This window comes from Varroa destructor, unplaced genomic scaffold (assembly GCF_002443255.2).
Source record: "Varroa destructor unplaced genomic scaffold, Vdes_3.0 BEIS01000001.1, whole genome shotgun sequence".
NCBI classification, from domain to species: Eukaryota; Metazoa; Arthropoda; class Arachnida; order Mesostigmata; family Varroidae; genus Varroa; species Varroa destructor.
This window is the reverse complement of record NW_019211454.1, coordinates 41,859,499-41,885,121: the sequence shown is the minus strand read 5'-3', so window position 1 is coordinate 41,885,121 and position 25,623 is coordinate 41,859,499. Positions and strand designations below refer to the sequence as shown.

At 39.8% G+C, this 25,623-nt stretch overlaps 1 protein-coding gene and 1 long non-coding RNA gene across 10 annotated transcripts in view; one reads left to right on the top strand and one right to left on the bottom strand.

Moving 5' to 3' along the window:
* The window catches only part of LOC111244018 (chitin deacetylase 7-like), a 57,993-nt gene extending 38,978 nt beyond the window's left edge, over positions 1-19,015 (top strand). For all 6 annotated transcript variants that reach the window (XM_086980174.1, XM_022790564.2, XM_022790549.2 and 3 more), the window contains 4 exons: positions 2,177-2,350; positions 5,891-6,065; positions 12,380-12,489; positions 18,068-19,015. In XM_086980174.1, the coding sequence (XP_086836300.1) occupies positions 2,177-2,350; positions 5,891-6,065; positions 12,380-12,489; positions 18,068-18,215 (607 nt within the window). In that variant the 3' untranslated portion in view covers positions 18,216-19,015. The remainder of the gene's footprint in view (positions 1-2,176; positions 2,351-5,890; positions 6,066-12,379; positions 12,490-18,067) is intronic.
* LOC111244032 (uncharacterized) lies at positions 1,553-22,416 on the bottom strand. Of its 4 annotated transcripts, XR_015321620.1 has the most exons (5): positions 22,253-22,416; positions 21,718-21,851; positions 21,170-21,227; positions 6,381-6,575; positions 1,553-3,002 (listed from the first exon to the last, which is right to left on the bottom strand). It is a non-coding gene; the product is annotated as an uncharacterized LOC111244032 (long non-coding RNA). The 4 variants fall into 4 exon arrangements; XR_015321591.1 differs by lacking the exon at positions 1,553-3,002 and having other exon boundaries at positions 6,133-6,575; XR_015321553.1 differs by lacking the exons at positions 1,553-3,002; positions 6,381-6,575 and adding an exon at positions 19,740-20,865 and having other exon boundaries at positions 22,253-22,413.
* Positions 22,417-25,623: the final 3,207 nt, after the last annotated feature.

Sequence of the window (25,623 nt, the reverse complement as noted above, 5' to 3'; positions counted from 1 at the left end):
GCGAAGTAAACAGATACGATCTAATTGAGCATATTCGAAATTTTTAATTTCGAAGTAAGTTTCGAAGAATGACACTCAGCAGATTTTGAGGTTACCGTCGTTGTCCTTCAAACAGCTGAACACTTTTTAGTTACTAGTTGTCCTAATGCTTTGTAACAAATAACCTACTATTTTTTAACATTACGAGCATACTTATAATCCATAATAGTGCTACGGTGTAGTAAGTGTTCACGATTGGAAGGAAGGTAACGGATATAAGCATCTTCAGTTGAAATTATATAAAAGATAATTTAAAAAATAACGTGTGCGGTCTATCCATGAACCTCTATCTGTGCTTGTAGTAATCCTACAGGAAGAGGTTGCTTTGCCTTATTACATTATTATTATTATTATTATGAACATCATCGATAGTAAACGAACATTCACGGATAAACTTACTAGTAACTAATGACAATAACAATATAAAAACAATTTACGGTTGTTGTCGTACTTCATAACGTAGATCTATATTTTACGTCAACTACTTCGTGATTATATGTTATACAGTGTATAATATTGAAAATGTGCTGTGAAAACGCGCGAAGCACGAGCAGGACAAGCCCATTTTGTGTGTCTTCATCGCTGATGCTTTTTTGGTGAAGTGCTCCGAAACACTTTCGCAGTGATGAGACACCAATGGTGGCAGTTGCTTGGTGAGTCGTCCGAACGGCGAACGAGAAGGAAATGGTAGCGGGATTTTTGGCGCCGTATCCATTAACGTTTCAGGGCCGAAGATGCTTAAAAGGTAGGCTACGGTCAGTGAGCTAGCACAGTTCATCCAGAAAGGGCCCAAGAATATGGGCAAATGAAAGTCGTCAAATGAAACCCAAGTCCGCCTACACCATGTTACGACAAGGAAAAAAGCAAAAAATCACGCTTGACTATGATGTAACATTGAGGTTCGTGGAGGAGATGTTCGAACGACAAAGATAGACAAGCTCGACGCGGATTTTTGTGAGCTAACGGTCCTGTATAGCCGTCTGTTTCCTATACGGAAACGATGCGTATACTACTTTCATCTATACATATGTAAACTCAATATAAATTTCCGACTACCTTTTAACGTCTGAAGTAGAGGCCAAACGATCGATACGGGATTACTCGGCCGTAACTTACGATTGTATCTCTTTGTAACAAATAATCTGTATAGCTTATAGGACAGACGCTTATATTAGGTCTAGTAGAATTTAGAGTTATTTACTTTGACAAAAATTGGCATAGCTTTGGAACCTTTTGAAGAAAAAGCGTAAAAATCCCCTATTCCCCCCTTCTCCTTCCCTCTGGGACTACGCTGGCATCTAGAATGCAATTACCTAATCTATGAATTTCTCCACTCGCAGATTCGAACTTCCACCGATAGACCTGCAGCCAACTGGTATATACAAAAAATGCTGAGCTTTATGCCAATTTCCTATATTTTCTACGATACCATTTAATCGAAAACATAAATTAATTTCTATGATAGCTAGGAATTTCGTTGTTTGATAAAAGTGAATAATGTTCTCTTGAGAAGTTTAAGTATTGATCCAACTACTTGTACAGTTTATTTCATTTTGCTATTCATTTTATATCCACTACCTAGTTCCATCCGTTCTATGAGGGTATGTAAGAATTTTTGGAAGTTTAATTTTTAAGAGCCTAAGACCGTGGTCGTGAGTAAGTAAAATAAACAGAAAAGATCAGTTAAAACAGTTATGGTTACTACATCAGGCACGTAGCAGTATTCTGACTGCTAGATCTTGTAATATTGGCTCGAACAAATCGAATAGCTCTTGTTAAATTCTACGGTTTGGCCTAAAGTGGCCTCGCTTCTTTACACATTTTCGTGCCAAATACGTCGCTTGTCTTACATACGTAGATATACATATATCATGTGCGCAGACCGTGCTATATCCTGTATATGCAATGATTGGTTAAACTTCTAGTTCCCAGTTACTCGACCACAGTTAACGTATATATGCACATACATATTTGGTGACAAACAGATAACTAACTGTTCACGTAGCCGGAACAGTATTTCCCACGCAATAAACACTCGAATCTGTAACATTTCAATCAGAGTAGATAGTTCAAATGTTGTAGCAAATTTCTTTAAAGAAAACTTCAGACAGGATAATTACAACTTTTTGCGTTTTAGATGCCTTAATGGAAGATGCGCTACCAAGGCCTTTCCGGGATTGTGGGAGATGCCGCTAAACACATTGCATACGGAAGAGGGCGTTGGAGGGCATTGCGTATTAGCTGACCAATGCGTATTTCCTTCGGATGACTCCGAGGAAATTTTCGAATTCCTCAAGGAGAACTTCCTCAGGTGAGATGTGACCTAAGTTTACCCTAATTGCAAATTTACAAATTGAACGTAGAAGACTATTCTTTCTCGATGGTAGTTTCCATGATCAGAATGTATAATGGCTCCGCGTAGATTAGAAACTGATTTGGTAGAAGCTCAACATTGATTGTCCCTAGGGACGCAGACGAGCCGTCGGTTGACTGGAACAAGTTTTCAATGTCTATTCATCCACCGTGCTTTGATATCTTACTGGAGTAATAATAAGAGAGCTAGCTGCAGGTGGTACCTGCAACAAATTCGAGGTTGATACCTGTCGTACCATTTCCATAATCATCTCATGGTCGATAAGAAAAAAAGGGAACAACATTAGCAGAAAGAACTCAGTGAAAACAATCTAGAGCTATTGGGTGATTATGAAACATTTTCTGCGACGTGGCACTTAAGTGTAATTTATGCTAAAAAGAATTGTAGAATTTCAAGGTGTCTCCACGGGTACGAGTACATTAAACTTGTTCTACAGAATACGCGACGGTTCCATGTGTAAATCGTCTCTGCAGAGCTGAGCGAACTTTTAAAGACAAATTACCCAATATTAACATCATGATTATGTCGCCTAAGTTGCAACGTAATTTCTGGCTGGTGTTTGCTCTGGTATCGTAGCCGTGCTTCCCTTCTGCAAAATAGTAACATACAAAAGAATAGTTTGCTAGGGTTGCATACTATATAGAGAAATGTTCATTGATCATCTTGGGTATCCGCTTGTTACGTACCCTTCGTAGCGCTGAAGAAACGCTAAACAGTGTTGCTATTTTTAATATAGGAATTTGATTTATTTAAAACAACAAATATAGAAATACGAAATCCTAGAAATTCCATGAGAAGAAGCTCTCTTTTGAAGTATTGTCAGCAACGACCTAGCTTGCATGTGAACGCCGAATGATACGTTTTGTTCCCATTGGAGACCTGCACATATCCACCCCCTTATTTTGTCTCTCTGTTGATTCTCCGTCTCTCCTGACATCCTGTCTATGCTTAGCATCTTAGCAAAGCTATGAGGAAAAATATCTCAACACAACTTCTCCGATGTTGACCCCATTTCGACCTGGTCTGCTTCTGTTACCGTTGCCAGTTATCCAGTTAGGTTTCATTTTTTTAACAAGCGTCTGCCACTTTGATCTTGTTTTCACGAAAAGTGAACGAGGAATAGCTAAGAAATACTATTTAAGATTCGATTTTTTCGCTATTTAACGAGAACACTCTGAAAATAGTTAACATTGACGGTTCACAGTACACTTCCCTAAACCACTCGGCAAAATCTTTACTATAAATATTATGTTTATACTAGTATATTTTATCCAGAGCTGTTGCGTTCGACACGCAAGGCTACATGTGCTGTGACGTCTGCGTACCAGTTTCAGGATTTTCGAAATAATACCAAGATGCATGTCGATATTCGTGTGCATTAGAGTGATGCTTGCCCTGTCGTCAAAGTGTCGCCAATATTTATATAATGAGTTGCCGAAAAGTATTGATTTGTCTACCTAAATGCTTTCAAAGCCACATATCTCGATACCATTTGAAAGGTAGGATCCGCTAGTAGTAAATGCGCTAGAATTGTTGGAATACCTTTATTCAGCCCTGAAAGAGGATGCCCTGAAGATTATTGAAAGAAGGGGTTTGGAGGGACTAGAAAAGAGTCGTATATTATGAGTTGCTGTCGCGTGGCAAACTGATTCAATTGGACCTCGATTATTGACAACCAACAACATCACAACAAGCCATCGAGAAAGATCGACCGGAATTAGTGAGCAGAGGAGACATTTCTTCTATTATAACTATGCTACATAACTTATATGTTTAGCAAAGAGGCAAAAACCTGGATAGGGAATTTTAATACGCCCGCCGTGGGGACCCCATTCTTAACCATCAGACCACTAACTGTTTGTTCGATCTCTACAGAAGTCCCTCAAAGATATTAACTTAGCTTCAATGCAACGAAGGATGCAAAAATCACCTGTCACAATTTTTCGTCACGGTTGTGCAATCACTAAAAAAGTAGAAATATCGGCGTATATTTGGTTTAGGAACATTATTTTAAAATTGAGAAAATACATGCTTGTGTATTGGCTTAAAAACGGTCAATGCTTTTCCTACAACGTAATATACATTTATATCATCAGCTTCCTTGTGGTATACCAATGTTCCTTGTGGCAATATCCAATTAGAGAGGAATTCTCAGATTGGCCTTTGTTTGTTTTCCCAGACACGGGGGTAAAATTAGAGTGTATCTATCTAACGTACGTATTACGGCCGGCATTTTCTGACTATCTAACAATGCGGTCCATTTCGATCAACATGCGTCTATTCGGCTCGCGGCTGGCTCGATCCACGTACATCGCCTAGATGTCAGCTGTTTTATGGTACGGCGTTTTGGTAATCGAGCCGATACAAAAAGCCAAGTCGACTTGTTCAGCTTGTGCAAAGAGATCACGTATGTATATTACGCGTCATATGTTGAGAGGGACCTTACGAAGGGTAAAGGTCAGGCATAGTCGTTCATTGACTGCAAGCGTTATACAGAATATGACGTGCTAGGAATAGCCAAGAAAGCACATAATCAAAAGACCGTAATAGGAGAATTAATAACCATATAGAATGTTCCATATCCATAATGGTAGCTGCCGAATCAGTGCGACGGTCAATTTTTCCTGCACGACCACTATATCTTCAGTTGAAAACGGACCATTTTTCTGTGTATTTTTGAATTAGTTTCAAATGATAATTTTTGATTTTGAAGATTACTTATGCATGGGTACTGCGCATGGGAAGTGTCCTTTCTCCCAAACGTGGTTCAATATGGCAATCCCTTTGCTGTTTACTTTAAACAATATCGATATGCAAGAGCGCAGGGTTTTCATCTGACTGAACGGTAAAAGAGAGCCGTACAAATCACATTGGCAATATCTACAAGCTAGCTGTTTTCGTACGGTCCACTGGGTTAAGTGCACGGGCTTAAGGTTCGTTTTTCATTTTAATTTGCCGCAGGCAATGGGCGAATCCATGGCGCAGCTCGCCCTCGTTATGAGAACGTTTCCTATTCACTGTGCCTAGTAAATCCTAAAACATACTCTGCCAAGCCTTTTGAGAAACTCCCGGTTACTATAGTAGAATATTCGAACTGGGGCGGCGCACTGCTGACCTCCTGGAGTCTGTGAAAATGCTACATGAGCTCTTACGAATACCCCTTGAAACGACCTTCTCTTCACAGGCTAAATCGGGCATGCTTTAGGGTTAGATTTGGATAAGTGAAGTCTTTGTCTTTAGGGTCTTTTTTTTTTTAGAGAAGAGCAGTATGAACAAATTAAATTGTCATAACATATTGGTAGGAGGTTACCAAATGACATCGTAGACGTGCGTCGTGTGCTGCTACAAATGGATAATGTGAAATGTTAAATGGTACTTAATTCAGTTGACACTCTATTAATAAAAGCTATATATGATCGTCTTGGGCTCAGTACCCAGAGGCGTCTAATCTTTCACCGATCTATCCGTTGATTTCAGGCATTACACTAGCAATAGGGCACCGCTTGGTCTATTCTTCCACGTAAACTGGTTCACCGATAAGACGAAGGTCAAAGCTCTTGGAAAGTTCGTCGACTACGTTATTGACAATCACAATGATGCATACTTCGTTACTATGCAGCAAGCGCTGCTCTGGATGCGTACTCCAAAGAAGGCAAGCATCCGAATAAGTCTTTTTTTAGTCTAATAATATATATATACATATCATTACACAGCACAGATATATATACATTCTGCTTGTTTATGTCAAAAAGATGTAATGAGAAAAAACCAGAGTGACTGGCGGAAAAGTATACTGTACATATGGGCTCAAGTGGGTCCTTAGCTCAGTTTGGACATCAACAAAATGCTGGATAAATGGGCAAGAAAACGTTCGTTCGTACGTGCATATATCTATTACAATCATTATATAGTAAATTCTTGTCGATTTATTATAGCAGGCATCTCAGTGTTTCAGCTTATCTATTACTTTAGCACGCGTGTTGTCGCCGGCAATGTTTCTTCCAGAATCGAAATCCTTTTCCGTCTTCAGCTTTCTTAGGCGGTTCCTATATCTAGAACAGTTGTTCGGGAAGAAGATGGGTTTCAATTAAAAAAATTGCATTCGGTAGTTTACGTGGTGTCCTATTTAAGGCGCCATGTTGTGGGACTGTCGAACTCGAACCTGAAAGGAGAAACAATTTGATTAGTACATTGCTTCAGGGTAGTTAATCCACTAAATTACCAGCGACAACCTGATTCGGCATTGTGGCTTCTGCTGACAATTGAAAATAATTTCCTTATTAACATGGTTGCACATCATAATGAAAATAAGTAGACAAACTATTAGGTTGTTGAAAACCTTTTGGATACTTAACAAAGTGTAAGGAATACTATATAATATAAACTTATTTTTGTTACTGAGAATGTCACAGGTAGCCTGGACTTTAATTTTAAAATTAACTCTAAAATTTAAGACTTGTAATAACCCCTTAATAACTATAATACCCGTTGACATTTCACGCGACTTACTGAGCGTGCCCTTTTCACGCCATTCATTGAATCTGTATTTCCTATTTCAACGCATAATGTAACAATCATTTAACGAAGAAGTCGACTGCGTGCACAACCGGTGCACGAAACAAATATGGACAGAAAAAGTCTCTGCGTAACTTTGACAAAACCCGTTACTTGTCATGATAGCGAACAGTGTACAAATAAATTATAATTAACGCTTTAGTTAACGCCCTTTGGGAGCGTTCCATCCACAAGGTGACAGACAATAATCCTGGCCATTAGAAACATGCGCGGAACGGCGTTGGGTCACACAGGTCATAGCCAGGACGTGGGGCTTCTTCCTAGTCGGGATTAGGCCAACCGCCATTGGATATCTTACATCATGAACCGACACCGCTTAAACCATCTGACGCTGGTGCGAGACTCTCTAAGCAGCCAGGTTTTTTGTATCCTAATTTCCGCGTCCTGTTTTCTTCTCGAATCATTGACATCGCGAACACTCAGGTCAGAGGTTTGCAACCTCGCCTTCATTGAGGCTGCCAGGATTTTTGTTTGATAACACCTGTTGCCCTAAGACGCCAAGTTGAGGGGAAGGACATCCCTATGAAAACATAAAAAATGTAGTTTGGCCTCGTGTTTTTTCCAATTGAATAAGCAGTATTTGTTAGGTAAATGGTTATGCAAAATCGTCCGCTTCGTTCTGAGCACGTCGTCAATTGATAATCTGGTCTGAAGTTAAAAGGAAATAGCAAAATTTGTCGAGGTAATAACAACGATATCGTAGATAAATAACAATGATAGGATAGTGTTTGTATCTATACCATTTTGAACAATAATGTACCAGAACTAGAGTGGGGATGCAACGGCCTAACATAGTGTGATTTCTTTATTTAGACAGCTAATATTCCTTTCTTTCTAGCTTATTGTGAAAGCAGATAGACATGCCTGCTTTATTTTCTCATTACTACGCCATCATGCGTTGTGTCTATTGGGCCTTAAAAAATGACCGGCTTATGTGCACGTCACTCCATCCTTAGCTTCTTTGCATTATTATAGCGCCTAGTGCATTTAGAGGATGTACATAGCACTGTACTTTCTACATTGCTATGTACATCTTCCACGTGCTTCTGACTTGACTGTACACAGAGCAGCTGCATAAACGTACATAGAAGAGCATTACAGCAAGTGCTGACGTAACCATGAAACTTTTTTGACGAGGATCCGCCGACCTTTGACAAACCCAGTTGTAGGATGGGCAAAATAGGTTATTAAGAGAAAAGGACCCATTTTTATTTAATATAGATTCAAAGTTATAGTTATTTATGCACACATAAGAGAGCTTATAAAGTACAGCTTAACTGTGCCTCTTTCTTGCCATGCTGGCATTGCACGTAGAAGATTAACAATCAAAAGTCTAGAACTACGTCTGACGGCCTAGATTGAGCCTCTTATAGGGTATATAATTAGACAATATATGTTTCAAGTTTATATTTAGTGTAATGATTCTCTTTAACTATATAAATGGATGGACCTACGCACTATGACAATATATCCAGCTGTTTTGTTTAGACACGTTTCGAATTGGACTATATCCCGGAATCGCATCTATTTCTAATGCGTCTGTGAATAAAATTGCAAAGGCCTTCGGTGTTCATACGAGTATTCAAATACAAGGCATCGATGCATCATCCATTCTCATAAGGTCGTCGCGTTTCTTCTTTCCTACCCCCCCCCCCGAATCTAAAAATTCAATTTTAATTAGTTAAAGCGAGCATCTCGAAGTATTACGTAGAGAGCTCGTATCTATGTGTCTTCTAATACACACACGGATGCGCACTGTTTCAACGAAGTATTACATTCCAGCTAGTTACCTCATGCGAAGACCGTATATTCAACAGAGATTTGATTTACGTGCTACGTACGAAGGTATCAGGTTTGGGTATAGGCTAAATCGACACACCGTTCAGTTAGTTACCTTGTGTATGCTAAGCTATTTTTTTCCTGTTTTACGTCCGCCACTTAAATTTCTGCTGAACCAGAAATACCCTAATAGTTTCACCACACTATAAGACTTTCATGTAAAAAATCATTTTATGTACAGCTATCGTACATTGAGAATACAGTAAGCGGTGCACCATCTAAGTAAAGTAGGCCTTCAACGTCGTCACTGGCAAATTCATCTGAATAGTCATTACGCTACGCTTAAATGTCATTTCCGTTGTCTGCTCCCGCTCGTTCTTTTTGATTAGTTTCTATGTTCCAATACTTTTCACGGACGCGACCGTACGGCCAATACGATCATGGCTGTACCAGAAACGCCAGCTGGTCGCTGCGATAAAGTAGCGGCTAGGGAACATGTTTCCCCGCTGAACTTAGGACCAAGCAGTGTCTAGGCTTGCAACTGGCCACAGACACCCGTCGTTTCGTCTTGGCTGCCAGTCGTCTGATGTTTAGCGGCTTAGGTACCGGACGTAAAGTACGAAAAACTTTAAAAAAAGACACGCAGGTGTCAATTTAATTTTGAAAGTTGACGCGCTGTATGTAAAACTATGTGGACGCCATATATTATGCTTGAATCCATCTATTGGGGTGATTGACAGGGTAGTGGATAGTTTTTGTGGCATCGTATTATTCACCGATTTGAAATTGAACTCTTATGGAATCTACAGGCTATGACACCTAAATTAGGACTTTTTTCTTATATTATGGTTTTAGAACTATCTTTAGGTAAACACAAACATTTACATTTACATGTGCTAGCAGTGTTCTTCCTTCGAATCATGTTTATTCGACATAGCCACCATTCACCGCAATTACAATTTCTATCCGGGTCCTAAGTCGTTTACAGAGGCACTTCAGTTATTGCTTTTATAATTCTGCAAAAAACTTGTTGATAGCACAAGTGGGGGATTCGAGTCCGTTAGGTCGAGATATATTAAAGCCTCGCTCAGAAGCTCTCCATAGATAATAATCCAGCAGGTTCAAATCTGGCCTGTGCATCGTCTTATCAAAATGTAGCGTTTTTTAACGTCCACAGTTGCTTGGTTTTTCTGAAGAGGCTATAGTTACTTAAAGGCTTGGCTACATTTCGCATGTCCGCATGAAGAAGTTACTTAATTTCAAAAATATCACATGCTTCCACCCTGTCGCAAACTTGAAAATTTAATGTGACGAAGTGGGTTCAACGTAATCAGTGCCTATGTCATCATCTCTAAGTATGATGGCATAAGGAATTATTTAGCATAAAAACCTGCTCCTTCGGACAATATCGTACCGCTTTAATGTAATCTATATCCACAGAACCTATAAGATATTTTATGCACTTTTTTTCTCGACCCTTTGACGCCTCATATTTGTCCCACTGGTGTATCGGTACTTTTTCCACCTAAATCATAATGTAAACATAAATATAAAATGTAAATGAAAAGAAAAGTAGTGCCTTTGTTTTCGACCAGGCCTGTTATCGATTTTACTGGATTTATAACTAACTACCTGTTTTAAATATATAAATTTTAGTGCTTGTCATTCAGTTGAGGTGGTCCGTATCTGGAACGTTAGGATACAGCAACTGATGAACTATTTTTAAACAATGAGAAAATGAGTTGGATAAGGCGAAGTCAGGACTAACATAATAAACAAAGGGAAAGGTGCCCTCTTGACAATCTAAAACGACATTCATTAACACACTCGTTATAATAAGAACTTGATTTCCGCTCTATCGTCAATTTTCCCGGCGCGAAAGTTACTCTAAATACTATACACCTATTAATAACTATGTACAATGTATAATACATTGATTCGGGGTAAGCGGTGATTTTCCACCGACAAACTACGATGTAACGACCAATATGTAGGAATGGACAATACACCCAGCCTGATACCGGGACACGTCGTATCACATATAACCCATTATTATTATTCTTCATTACTACTCAATCGTTGACTTTCTTTTTTGCTGACCGGTTGAACTCGTCTCCCCCAGGCGGTGAAAGCGTGCCATGTACAGACTCTCGTTGTCAGACAATGGAAACGTCAAAAGCCTTCGAATAAAGATGATGTTCTCGATCTTACACAGTCTTGTCCATATCTTTGCCACTTTGTTTAATGTGTGCATAATACGGCTCTCAGTATCGGGCCATGTTAAACAGAAATACATGACAACGGCAATGTTATCCGTTAGTTATCTGATGGAAAAGATTTTTCCAGCGTATGTATTATGTAGACATTCTGTCTGAATAAAAAAAAGTCGTTCACAAATACACAACAGGTAGTCTACGGTGTCTATGCTTTGTCACGCAGTATCCCATATCATGGAAATAAGCGAAGGATTGTTGTCGATGCATACGCTGATACCACGGCACTGCCACCAACGAATGTCGGATAAAAGGTCATTCTACGTACCCTATCCAGCAGGCTTTCTCAGTGGCCACTTTGTCACGCGGGCGCCGTTTTTCGAGCCCTCTATGGCTTGTGCGTGTCTCACACAGTACACCGCATAGAAGCAACTATTTCTGCATTGCTTTAGGCTTTCGGGCTATCTTGCTAAAAGATAGCTGAATCATGCCCTTCATTATCTCCTTGCGCAATAATTAAGGCCTGTACTGTGATCGGCTGGCATGTTGGGTCGGGATTGCATATAAATTCATGAGTAATAGACCAGTAACCATCCAGCCTGCGTCCTGTGGCGCTTTACGACGTCCAGGAATAAAAGACGCAGAGTATAGATAGTATGGCGCTGCAAGAAAGGTAACACGACAGGGAGAGCTCAGGAAACACGTGAAATCAGAACGTCCGTATAGTCGCGAATACATACGCCTTTACGCCGACAAAGTAACCTTCCGGTTAGGTCATGGGTAAAAGAATCGAAGAGCGGATGTTTGATTATACCGTCACCTCTGAATGAGCGCGGGTACTAAATGCTGGACACTTCTGAACAAGGAAGAACGTTGCATTCGATACTGTTAATTAAGACAATCCACACACAGCACGTCGGCTGCTTCAGGACTCTTATGGTTATGCAGAAATTAAGTGGTTAAACGAATGTGAGTATTGCAGAAAAGCACGCCATGTATATGGAATAACATCATGTGTTGCCTTAGCTTTTTGCACATCTCAGATAACATTATCCTGAATCTACCATGTATTATTCCTAGTGGTATCTATACACCTATCGGTTTGACAGTTACAATCAATTTTTGATTCATTTATGTCTATAAACGGAACGTCAACGCAATCCACGTATGCCTATTGAATCTGATCTAGTGGGTTGGTCGAGCTCGACGCCGGGGCCGACGTCCGTACACCGATCCCATTTTGCTGATACGATATACAAATCAGACCGATCAGATCGGCGTACGTTGCTCGGACTCGGAGAGATCTGTTAAAAATGTAGAAGAATGTATTGTTCCCATTATTCGAAGCTGGCTTCATCTCTCTAAATTGTCGTCGTCTCTAAATTGGGATTATCCATAGGTGACCGAATTGCGCGATTTTGCGCCTTGGCAATGTGAAAAACGTACGCCCGCCTGTAACATTGCGACTACATGCGCTGTACCATTCGAGGCTCGCCGTGGAGAACTCAGGTAGGAACAACTGATCTATTTTCTACTCAATTTCGCGTAGAAATTCTTATAGATACAAGAATTTCTACATAGATCTATGTATATATAAAGGAAACGCATACGTCGTTAGGCCATAACAAGGTGGCAACAGAACTCCTCGGATACTAACATGTTCACGAGCAAAAATTGACTCGAGAAAAGGACTATATTAGCAATAACGCTCAAATCGTTCTCCGAGATCAACTCCGGACTAAAGCTCGTACAACTGCAATGGTTCTGTATGATTCTCATGTAAGTACTCATCCATGGAACACTCCGATGTGTCTTCGTAGTGTGTGTCAATGTTGTTCAATCCGAACAATGCCTTATGCGATCCAAGCCGTCAATATTTCTTCTAAAAGCAAGGATAGGTAATATGGTGTTGGTAATATGGTGACATAGGATATAATGAGTGCGAAACTACAAAACCTTAGCTAAGCTTGACATAGCTGCATTGTTAATAAACCAAATCGTACTGTCAGGCCATCTAGTTCTCTAGATTTCACTGTAAAATGAGCATTGATAACATTCGTTCCCATATATGCTCAAAATGCTATGGCCCACATAGCTTCGCCGCACTCTGGCTCGTATAGTCGTCGGCGTAATCATGCAGTATAACATAATGTAGTGACTTTTATAAAGCTCTTAACTTGTTCTTGAAACGTACATTTAAGAGAGGAGAAATTGTGGAAAACGAGGTAATTAATTGGCTTCCTTATCGTTCGATCAAAGTTTTATACAGTTGTTAAAATATTCAGTTGTACCAGATAGCCTTATCTTTTGAAATCCTATGAAAAAATAAAACCCAATAATACCAATTGCACTCTGATATGGGTGCATCTCAAATATTGGAAAAGCTGGATATAATTAGAATCTAAAAATCAACGTTCCCTTACTAGAAAAAAACTGAAGTGGCCTATGTAATCCCTTCCCCATATAGTCCCATTTTTCCCAACGTCAGGCTGTACAAGGCCCACGTAAAATTGACTAAACATACCATTCTCTCGTTTGAGCTTTTTTCGCCAACGAGATTTAGTTATTCTGCAGCATATAATCAAAAGCAATTGATAGCACATGAATATGGTGACACACGAGCTAGTATCGCACTGGCTAATGTGTGAAGAGCGTCTAGTCCCAAAAATCCATTCCCGTGATCCTGCTAACCTTAGGAAGACGTTGTCCTGCAGGCTTGAATTCGCGCATATACGCATGGTTCGGATCGTGCTGGACGCCAGTCGTCTGATGAACCATCTGACGGCGATGCCAGACGTACAATTAGAAACATAGAGCTTTGAAAATCTAAGCAGTCTGATTCGTGGCAGAAAAACCACTGACTATTTCGTATCAGGATGTGACAAATTTTACGCAGAGGGTGGCAAAGGACCGCAGAAATAGTCCACAATGATACCGCGTTTTTTCTGGATATTTCTATCGGAGCTACGGATGTGCACTTTTGATTTCGGAAGGCCAGCTCATCCCTAGTACATGTTGGTACGGCCGCAAATTTCATTTCGGATGACCAACATCGACTTTCCATTTCGCTCGCTGCTGGCAGTCCAATGAAAAATAACTTCAAAGCCAGGCAAAGGAAATGCATCGCCAAAAGTTGCCCTGAAACTGTACAAGGAAATGAACTAAAGAAGAAATGAAAAAGCTTCACAGATTGGTTAAGGTTTAAAAACGAGGGGAAGCGGTCACAAAAGTCCACCAGGCTGGGACGCACCAATGCGACGACAACGGTAAGCTGTGTGTTTTTTTTTTTTATTCGAACAATGAAGAGCCGTCGCCGAATGGATATATGCGCAATCACTCGGTGTAATTAAAAATGGAGGGAACAGACGTTCTTTTCGAGAAGTTCCCTCCGTGTTAGTAAGACTGTAGTTACCGGCTGTGTACGAAAGGTATTAGTTTATGCTTTTGTCAAGTAACAAGTATTTTGATATTCAGCTTATATTCAAGCAAAGTAGGCGGAGAGGCCAAGCAAATTTTAGTCTCGTAAAAAGCAAACATTGGGAACACTGGGGCCTGCAACGACTGTTCCAGATTGTATTGCATAGTAATAGAAGATTGTATGAAAACAAAAGACCTTCTTCAAAGCTAGATTATAACAGTTTTTCCATTATTACCTAAGTGATTCAATCACAATCGCAATTTATGCGATTTGTAGCGCTACAAGAGAATAACTACACATAGACGAACCTATAAAATTGGTATGTTTCTCATAGATAGCCATAGTTAGCACGCTGGTAAAAACCAACCTGTAACGAATTTTACTACGCCATTCCATTAGCAGCTTCGTATGTTGGACGGTATATGAGATCAAGTTGATAGGGCTGTCATATTGCAGTGGAACCTCAAAGTGAACTGAGCATTTGGGGAAAAATCTCCACTGACTTTTCAGTACTTGACCGCTGTCCACCTTCTCGCTATTGATCGTAGTTCGCCATTTTTGTCATTGTTTCTCTTACTGTATTCCGTTCTCTCTGCAGGATGAAAGTGTATTGTATTGTCTACCATATTGTTTTCGGATGGGGTCAGAGACTACGCCTAAGTCGACTACATAAAAATGATCGAGTTTGTCAACGATGACTTGTTTTCTCTGTGCTTGCGTTATCCCCCATCAGTGGGAGTACACCAAGCTGGACTGGGTTAAATCGTTTTGCAGGCTTAGTCGCGCTCTCCAATAGGCCTTCCCCGTCGCTGAATGGCTTTTTCTCTGATGCGGCGTCCAATTTTCCTGTCGTTTGCCCCTTTTTCATCGCTAGTAACAGTTACTATAGCAATGGTAGAGGTCAAGGGCCAACGGGAATCGGTCCTACATTGTATCACTCGCAGCAGTAGCAACATCAGCAGGAATATGGCAACGACTCGTATTAGACGATTGTCTAGTTGTTTTGAATTTTTAGTTTCTGCATTGCTTCAGAGGACTGGGCTCTAGCATGAAATGAAGTGTGCCTACTTCCTCCAGACCACTCATGCGTTATTAAACATAGTAGACGAACACGTTACCACTGCAGCATGATGCAGACATTGGAGTTTGGCCCGGATATCTAAAACCGGTTGATTTCTGTTGTGTCGCAGCTATTCGAATCCTGACAAGGGGACACTTAAGGGCAATCGACAAGTTGCTGCCATTACATTAGCGATCGGCAATAATTCCAGTTGGTTGCCCTAACGAGCCAATAGCGGGAACAGCTGTGAAAACAGCATTGCGAATCGTCGTTTAGTGCTGCACCCCGCTGCGAAAGTAGTCGAGCAGCGCTGAGGGGTCTTTGGCTGAGGCTCGCGGTGCCGTGAGATTCCCTTCCTGATCCGTAAACATCAAAGCGGAGACAACGAAAGCGTTAAGAACAACGTCAATGAAAGTGCTGTAAATGAGTACCACACGGAACCAGTTAGGTAGATGCAAGGGTCAAAGAAAGCTTTGGGTCTTTCTAATCATCTATATTGCATTATATATTTGCAAGACATGTGACGAAACCAAGTTTGAATGGCCTGCGACTTCGAAATGGTTTGTTTCTCCAAAATACTACGCCATTAATCTTGAAACATAAGGATAACGTACAGTGTGAATGTCACGACGGCTGTAATTACTCATAATACCCATATACTTTGTTACCTTTATTGAATGACGCATGCGGTGTGGTTTATCTAATTGGTGTGACCTGAACCAACAACCTTTGATTTTCTCATCCACAGGTTTGATCGTTTATTTACGATATACGAAAGCTCGTTGACGAAAATTAGCTCGTGGGGGCTGTCTCCTAAGGCAGATCGATCTCCCAAATGGCTTCATTATCTACTCCAGTTTATGAAGACGTGATCTCGTAAATAATTTATTTAGCTTGGGAAACTGGTGGATATTTTATGAGTTAATGGTATAGCACCAATTAGATGAGAATTTGAAAGATATTCTATTTTTTAAACGTTTTTGGCGTGTACAAACTGAGCCAAATCGCAGAAGACGACTAGCAGTCTCTCATAATAACAAAGTTCACTTTCCGTGTGCCATAGCTTTTTTCAAATGTAGTAATATTAACTACGTGCTTTGAAGCATATTATATACTACAGCGGTTTTTTACAGGTTTTGAATGACCTAATAGAGCATTGTGCTTGTTCACCCCGCCTATCTTTTATGGCCGATGGAGACACCATTTAACTTAATATCAATCGGATCTTTGAAGATTTGGATTCGTTTGAAACGGATTACTCTACCGGACTAAATCGAACTCTTAAAGTGTTTTTGTAGATAAAATCAATCATGAGATAAATCAATTGTGCAATGAACGTTTATTTAATCCTGATTGGATACTTCGAAATCGTTTAGATGAGCATTGCGTGGTTGTCGCTTGTACATCATCCCTGCCATCTAACGTGTAAAATTGGATAAAGCAAAGAGAATGAGACCCTTAAGCCATGCGAATTTGGACGCCCTGGCTATACACTCTCATCCTCTCGATTTTAACACACACGTCTACCTCTACCGTTTGAGCCTACGATCCGTGAAAAACGTTTCCTTTAGTTCTATTTATACTGAAACAGGGCGGACAGTATTTATCATCATATGACCCATATATAATCAAGGTTACCTTATCCACGATTCCACGTAAGGTCTGTCTGCACTTAAATAGTAGTTGGTAGGCGTTCACAGCTCGCCAAATCTAACTCTACAATTCTATGAACGCTATTGAAAAACTGCTCATTAACGGATTGAATACAGAGACTATACGAAATGATGACAGTTGCCGGCGCTCCGTTCTCTGCCCTCAATGCTTAACCATTACAGATTAGTGTGAAAAGACGATAGTAGATTTTAAAAGAAAATTCGTGGTTTACGTTCGATATATAAACCGTTAGGGATTATTTTAAGCGGCTGGATCCTGGTACGAAACAAATGGTATCTACACCCAGATTTGAGTCTGGACCATCATTTGTCCTGGAAAGTTAACAGACGGACATTTTACCCGACTTCATATCGGGAACGCAAAAGCGGATTTGTCAATGGTCAACGTATGTAGCTGACGTAGTCCTTACGGGTATTTGCTAACGTTAGTAGCGATCCCACAAATGAGGATGGTATCAATGGAATCGACGATAGGTTGGAAGTTTGTGGAGCTGGGAACGTCGCTTTTTCGAGAGAGTAGTAGCTGGAAATAACTGAATGCCGCAGGAAATAGGCAGAGTGCGAAATCCAGTTGAAAAATCGTCGCGGCGGCCACTCTGTTTGTCCGTTAGCTAAAGGGCAATATCCAACGCGAAATGAAGACAAAGACAATACTGCGATATAAGTATACATTTGCGACAGTAGTAGTTAACTAACTTAGACCCCGATGACTGACTGCACAATTTTGTAATGACCAGGACCATCTGTACAAACCATTCAGGTTGTAGGTTTCGTAGAAACCGATCATTAAGGGCCCTGGTTATTACAGCAGCCTAAATTTTCTCGCTAATGAACAATTTGGACCACATTTGTCTCTATCACGTTAAGGAATATTCTTTAATCTAGTGATTTACATAGATTCAAGCTTCTTTGTATCGTTCCGTGATGTTATTTCAGGTACATGGAAACCTGCACAGCCTGTCCCGTGAAATATCCCTGGCTGGGCAACTACGAGGGCAGTCACGAGGGACGTAATCTCGTTGATATTCTCGAAGAGCAAAAGGAAAAAGATAACGACGAAGATGCGAACGTTCGTAGGAAGTAGAAGCGACTCAATTGAGAACTCTGTGAAGCCGACCATTCCTCTGGCAAAACATCCGCCAAGGGGTGGTTCGTCGTGGAAGTTGTTGGGAAAATAGCGCGTATGAATGACGTTTTCGCTGAAATTTTTCCATGAGCTGTGCTGACAAGTAAGACAGAAAAGGGGGCACCATTTAATCAAAACAGGAAACACGAGTGAGCAATTCCTGCCTTCCATTACATTTAAGTCAATATATATGGGGTCCGTTAGGGACTATCTTGCAAATACATATGTTAGAACGACATGACCTCTGCGTGTACCCTCGAATTCAAATAAATCGTATATATATATATATATATATATATATATATATATATATATTGTGCTGGTAGATTTTGTTTAAAGCACCCTGAGAACAAAGAAGTGCTTTAAAAGCTGGCATATGCACGACGTTTGACAACTATAAGAAAGCTGAAGTTGCGCTCAAATGAGAAATAGATAACACGAACAAAGGAGTTCTCGATTCATGTATATTCTTCAAGAAGACTGAAGCCGACTAGTTTCACCAGATGATTGACAAATGAGTGTTCATTATCATGAAATGTTATAATTATAATTTCTGTATTATAATTATAAATAATAGATGCCTATTAATGTTTATTATTAGTGTATATATATATATATATATATATATATATATATATATATATATATAAAATAATTTTTGTTAAGTGAATAAATATACAGAAAACAATCGTAGGGTATGTATTGACCACGTCAGTGGTTAATTGACGGTATGATAATAAAGATACTATTTTTCAATAGCGAGTTTGCTTGTTTCATGCGACGTATTTACCCTTCACATGAAGATAGTATATCTGTGCAAGTAGCAAAGTCGCAGAAGGTAGCAAGTTTATCTGCTACGATCAAACTCTGAAACAGTGGAAAATTAATCAGCAGCTTCAAACAAAGGAATTCAACAAAAAGCTTTCCTAACCCTCATAATAAACCTCAATTTTTTTCGATTGAAGCTAATTCTCGTAGATAACTCGCTTCTAGCATGCTTAGCTATATTCTTGAAAGGAAGATGTCCACATCTCAGTTACGATGGCATCGTGGCTAGAGTTTTTCTTTTTTACTGTATCATTTAAGAACGCCATTCTTTTACACGCATCATGAGCGGTCAAAATGGTAGTTTACGCCATACATATCATTTGACGATTGTCCTACACACATATTGACGTTTTAGATTAGATAGACATAGCGGTCTCCGGTACGCAAGGCCAACATAAGCCGCTCAGTCCCGCACCTTAGGCTCCCTCAAATTGACCGACCAGACCGGAAGGACAGATCGATGACTAAGATAAGATTCTATATCGATGTAGATCGTACCTAAGTATATTTGTAGGCAGCGCTTGTCATAAAGCTTGTCCATGTGATCCATTTCAGGTGAATCGAGCTCCACTTAGTCGTAAACACTAGGTTATTTAAGAGGTAACGATATTGTAAGGGATACGATTTCATTTAGGATAGAAGAAATTTACATAATACCATCTAAAGGACCTTTAAATTAAATTTTTATTCGCATTTGTTATAGGCTGAATGACACTAGCACGTATTCCTGATTTGTGGTTACTATGGGTCATGACAATTTGGATGGAGTGGTCACATGTTTAGGCCATCATCGTATCGAAGCTTTTCGCATAAGACCATGACGAACATTTGAAAGCCCTGTTTCCTGAACATGGGAATTCGCACCTCTTGGTCACCTTCATGAATTTCTGGTTACGTCTCGACGTATTTTCACGTGTTCCTTTTTATTTGTAACACATACGCAATATATGTTTCCATCATTCGTAATATCTCAAGATTAAGAAGACTGAGTAGAAAATATAAAGAAGTATCTTTCGATATCACTATAAATAAACGTTAATCAAAAGTAAGTGTTTCGAATGTGGGAAACCTATCCGTTCAAGCGGTGGCATCTTTTCGAAGCACTGCTGTCTCGTTGCGGGGAGACGTTGAGCAATTCACGACTCGACGCCACCACCGGAAAGGGACAAACGCCATAGAAAGACAAATTTAATAATCAAGACTCGTACGCGTTGTACTTTGCTTCATATTGGCTAGGGTTCGCATGGACCCTGAACATTGATTACCTGATGCAGAGCCTCCCTACGTAAGGCCTCGCTGTAGGATCTCATAGAGCTTGAAAACAGATATATGGTATAGTCATGAAAATATTTCAATGTTCTCGGAGTCCTTCCAAAAGCACTCATACGAGTAGACAAACTAGTTTGTTAAGCACACACTAAAGAGATTGACTATTGAATTTTTCCACAATATGGATTTCCACATAGGATTTTTTTCAAGGACAATCTGTCCGAACGTACATATATTACCCATTGTCATAAATAACATTAAAAGAAAAACTATTGTGAGAAGGATACTTTTCTCATATATTTCTTTTTCATAACTTTTGTTGTTACCGTCATTAAGTATACGTATGTTGGAGTCGTGAATGGTGCACTTGTTGAAAGACAGACGAGGGCACGTCACTGGACATCGCTGATCATTGAATTTGATTGCCCCCCGTACGTGTATGAGTTCGATGGAGAAACGCTAGCAGGCGGGGCGAGGACGTTTCGAAAATACTAAACTGTGCGCCTCAGGCCTAATTCGACGAAAGTGAGAATTTTTAAATATTAAAGATGGGTGGTCTAACTAGAGGTGGTCGAAACATGCAGTGAGACGATAGGCGAGAGTGAGAGAATGAGGGTGCACTCGGTACTGGCGTAGATGGATAATTTTGAAATTATTCTGTATTATACACCTTCATAATGCAGCCTACTAGTTTACTTAAAAGTTAAACGTTTGGATAAATAGCAAAGTAGTAATGTTTGATGTAATCTGTACTCTAAGCCATTACCGGTAAGATTATAACGAGCGATATAGAATCCTAACTTTCTCAAACTTACGATTTATAATTGAGGGAGATGCCAAAGATGGACGAGCGGGTAATCAAAGGCTGAGTGACTGTAATAGATTAGAATACATGCAATGAAACTTTCGCTATGGTTTGCACTATTAGTAGTCATGAGATAGTAGTTTTATAACAAAACGTTAGGTCTAAACGGCATCCGCAGCAGAGCTGAGTTTGTCAATTATCGCATTTTTTTCAGTAGAAAAGTTGTATGAGGCCATCTGGGTAGAGGTTGTATATTAGAGGAATTGCCAGTAAAAGCTTCTTTTTTTTTTTTATTTGTAAAGAGTAGCGAATTCTCGATGGATCAATGAACGCTGCAGTAGAAGCGTACCAAACCGATATGCAGACTCTATGTTTAACTCTACGAAGGAGTTTAAGCAAACTGGACATGTCATTCAAACTTCGAGTCGTAAATAAAATAGCCAGACAAAGGTATATGCTAACATTCGAAAGCTATAAGATCATTAAGTCTCTCTTTTTCGCTATAAAAAAGTATACTTAACCAAACGGATGACTAAGATGAAAGCGACAGATATGTACCTCTAATGGAGGCTAGAAGCCACAGAATTCTGGGGCTTCTGAAGCAACAACAATTACTCGTTATGATAGCGCAGTGGTTGACGAGTTTGCATGGTGAATTTGGTGGTCCAGGTTCGAATCGGCGCGTAATCATGCTAAGGGTGAGCCGCGTGAAGTTGTTCCGAAGGCATAAAAACCAGACGTAAAAGGCGAAAAAATCGGTTCACTTATAGAGGTACAATGAAGAACAGCAGCTCCAGGTTTCGTCAATAAATGACACATACGATCTTACTCATTCTAAAAGTAAGAGAAAGAAACCAATGCAATGCCCACATCTTCTATTTATTAGAATTTCTAATCGTCACTTCTTGGACACCAGGTGTGTGATTGGCTGTCTGCTATTTCAAACACTGTACTTTCCAACGTTCGTACGACAGACGGTACAACATACGTCGGATTTTAGCTCAAGCAATCGTGGCCATGGACAAATATAATCTATCGATATATATTCTACAATACAGGTGTAAACTCTTGATAGAACAAAAAATCAGGTAACCTTTTAGTTTTCATTCGTTTCTTGTGTTTTCCATGAAAAGCTTCAAAGGGTCACGGCTATCGGTAACGGGCGCTGTCGAGCTTCTCTAGTCTAATTCAGCCACGATCAGAAAAAAGAGGGATCACAAGCGAGTCGAGCAATGAAGCGGCGTATTCTAGCAATGAAGATAGCGAACTTTTATACTATCATAGCTGCCGAGTCCAAAACTCTTCCCGATTGTCCCACTTTCCCGAGCCTTCTCCCTCATTAATCTCTTCGAATTAGCGCCTTAGATGGGCAGTACGTAAACTTGACGTTAAGCAATTAAGGACCAAGGAGATAAGGTAGGGGAGTATTACAAAACGCTGCTGTCACCAGAGGTCATCAAAGCAAGAAAACCAGATATCGTGCAGCTTTGTTTGATTCTGTTACGTCGTGACGATGACAAATGACGTTGATGATGTAATAACGGCCTGTAAGACGCTATGGCTTCTTGTCGGCAGCTTATCAACTAGTTTTTTCGAGATACCTGTCTCTAATACTAATAATAGGATAATCAGAGGTCATTCATGTACATAATAAACCTACAGTTAAGTTGTTCTAGCTTGATCTTCGTAGCGCTATTATAATGTTTGTATATTTAGTGGAACTGCAAACGTGCATATAAAAGCAAGATGGCAGGTAGTGTATTCAAATTGTACCGCTTGCAGAAAACGCTTACATGCGTTAAGCTTCGATCTGTTACACAATCGACGTTGTCTCGGCTGTATATATCCTTAAGGAGGAGACAGTACGGAAAACATGGAGCTTCTCGATCATGTGGTGATTTAATCGCGCAGAGAACTGCTACAAAGGCACTTTGGAAAAGTGTCGAAAATGTAGTAAATGCTTAGCAGTTTAAAGGTAAACAATAAATGTATTGGTAGTAAATATTTTCAGACCTAGTACTTATAAAAACGCTATATATATATAGGTTTCAAGTGGTAAGATTATTTTTAGTGGCAATCTTTTTATCAGCTGAGATCTTTTCATGAGTGTCCTCCAATTTTGGAACGATCTTAAATAACGCAGCAATAAAAATAAGACTTGTCGCTACTATCCGCCGGCATTTCTGCATTTAGTGTCCTATATTTCACCTTCGTTTACAATATCGATACCAGTAAATGCTCAACTTGTAAGCTCCAAAATTTCACGTAATCTTACGGTAATATATTCCGGTAATATATACTCATGATATGAGATATATATATAAAAAGATACCATTAGGTAATTATATTAGTGGATTTTTTCTGCCGCTTCACGTGGCCTTCGTTACAAGTAATCAGTTGTATTAAAATCAGCCCTGAGGTCAGTTTCTACACTGGGAAAGAATAATACACTTCTCTATGGTTACATTATCAAAATTCCCATTTGTCGATCTGCTCAGCCCAATTGACTGACCTACAATATCTTGAAGCTAAACCCATAAAAAGACGATAGCCGATGATATTTACGATTCGCTGCCAATTCTTAGCAGTTCCATAAGACTCCCTTTAGTCTAATAGTTGAATTCAAATTCTGTAAGTGTGTTCTGAGAAGTTCTCCTCATCCTATAGATCGGATACCGTCTTATATATATATCATGTGTTGTTTTAGATAAACATAAGTCGATGGCAGGTGCTTTGCCAGCCTGCCGTATCACGTACAGGATTTTGCTTTGGGGACATGGTAATTTATGAGTCATTTGTATTGATCGTGCTACATACGGAGCCATAGACGAGCAAAGGTAAGACGTTGATTGCTCGAGCTGCAGAAATTTGACCTGAAAGCTCCTCCTGGATGAGTTTCTTAAAGGTCTTTGATATTGACCTCAAATGCTAGGCTCAACAATCCTATATAGCCAAAAGAAATATGATATTTATGGAAAACGATATTTCCATCAATCTACGTTATTCAACGAACTCGTTTCAAGTACAGAAAATGTCCATCCATTATGATTTAGTTTTTTCGTAAGGAGATAAAACGAACACGCGGCTGTGTACACTCGCGTAGGGTCACTTGACAAAATTTTCAACAACTGCGTTTAGTGCTGTCGTGAAACTATAGCAAATCATCATAAATTAGTTTCCCAAAAATTAGTTTTAAGCAGCTTTTCTTACACTGTCACACAACTATAACGCGTTTTTGTTATATATAGTAGAACCATAGTTAGGGCACTTCTCGTTCGATGGCTTCGGCCTCGCTTCCACCTTGTTAAAGGTAACGGGTGTCTCCGTTGTCCTTGACAAGGTGGGGCCTTTATTTTATTAATTACATTATACAGAGGAATTAATATCTAGCAATAAATTTCGAATGATTTCAATGACGAACGAAGTAGGTGCATTTAAGCGCACGACTGAGCAAGTGTCGTTGCTAGCAGATAAAAAAAAAAACCAAATCAATGCTTTCAGGAGATTTTTTACTTGCTCTAACTTCTGTAAGCGTTGGAAGTGGCGGCATCGTTTAAGTCGTTTTTTTCAATTAAGGGTAAAACCTTTAGCGACAAACTGGTAAAAATATCAATTTAGCCGATGTATTAGTACCCGATAGCGGGGTACTACTAATACTATTGCTAATTCGCTCTAAAAGATTACGTCCAACTGTGTATATTTGATACAAACATGGTAAGAGGGACACTTAAACCAGTATGTGAGTACCTTCGACTCATTTGGCATTTTAGTACAAATTTGGACGCTATAGTCAAAAGCAAACCCTGCTTTTCCCGAGATCTGCTGGTTTCGAAGTCCTATCGGAATTGCCGGATCCTCATCTCTATAATATATACATATATTATACACCCTCCCTTTTGTACACATATATGTGTACAGAAGGGAGTGACACTTGCAGATCGAACTGATAATACAAAGCTGAACGAGAGTACAAGTTTTATTCGGAGTTACGTGTTTGAGAATGCACTAATCCATTGTACAGCGGTCCTTTTTTGCCTGTGTCGATTCAGTCTCATAGTTCGACCTTCTCGAAAAGAGGCCGTTGTACCAACCCAGTTTTTATTCAGAAAAATTGTGTGGTCGTTTGGCGGGGTGGGGTGGGGTGGGGGTTGAAGTACCAATTTCTAGTTTCTTTTAACTACAGACATTGGCCAGAGCGCTGAGCTATCTGTATGATAATTTTTAGTTTCAGAGATTGTTGATGACTGCTTAGATGTATTGCAAATCCCATATTGTTTTCACGCTAACTGTGGCTTACTATTTTCCGTCAATATGGTCTATCGCTGTTCGACTTGTAAGCGAATAAGTCGCTTCTACTATGCCAAAAGGCTTTGTATATCAGTTCTGGATGGGAGGCAGCTGGTAATCGTGCTTCAGGGACACCAAGATACCTGTTCAGGCCCAAGTGCTGGCCGTACCACGCTA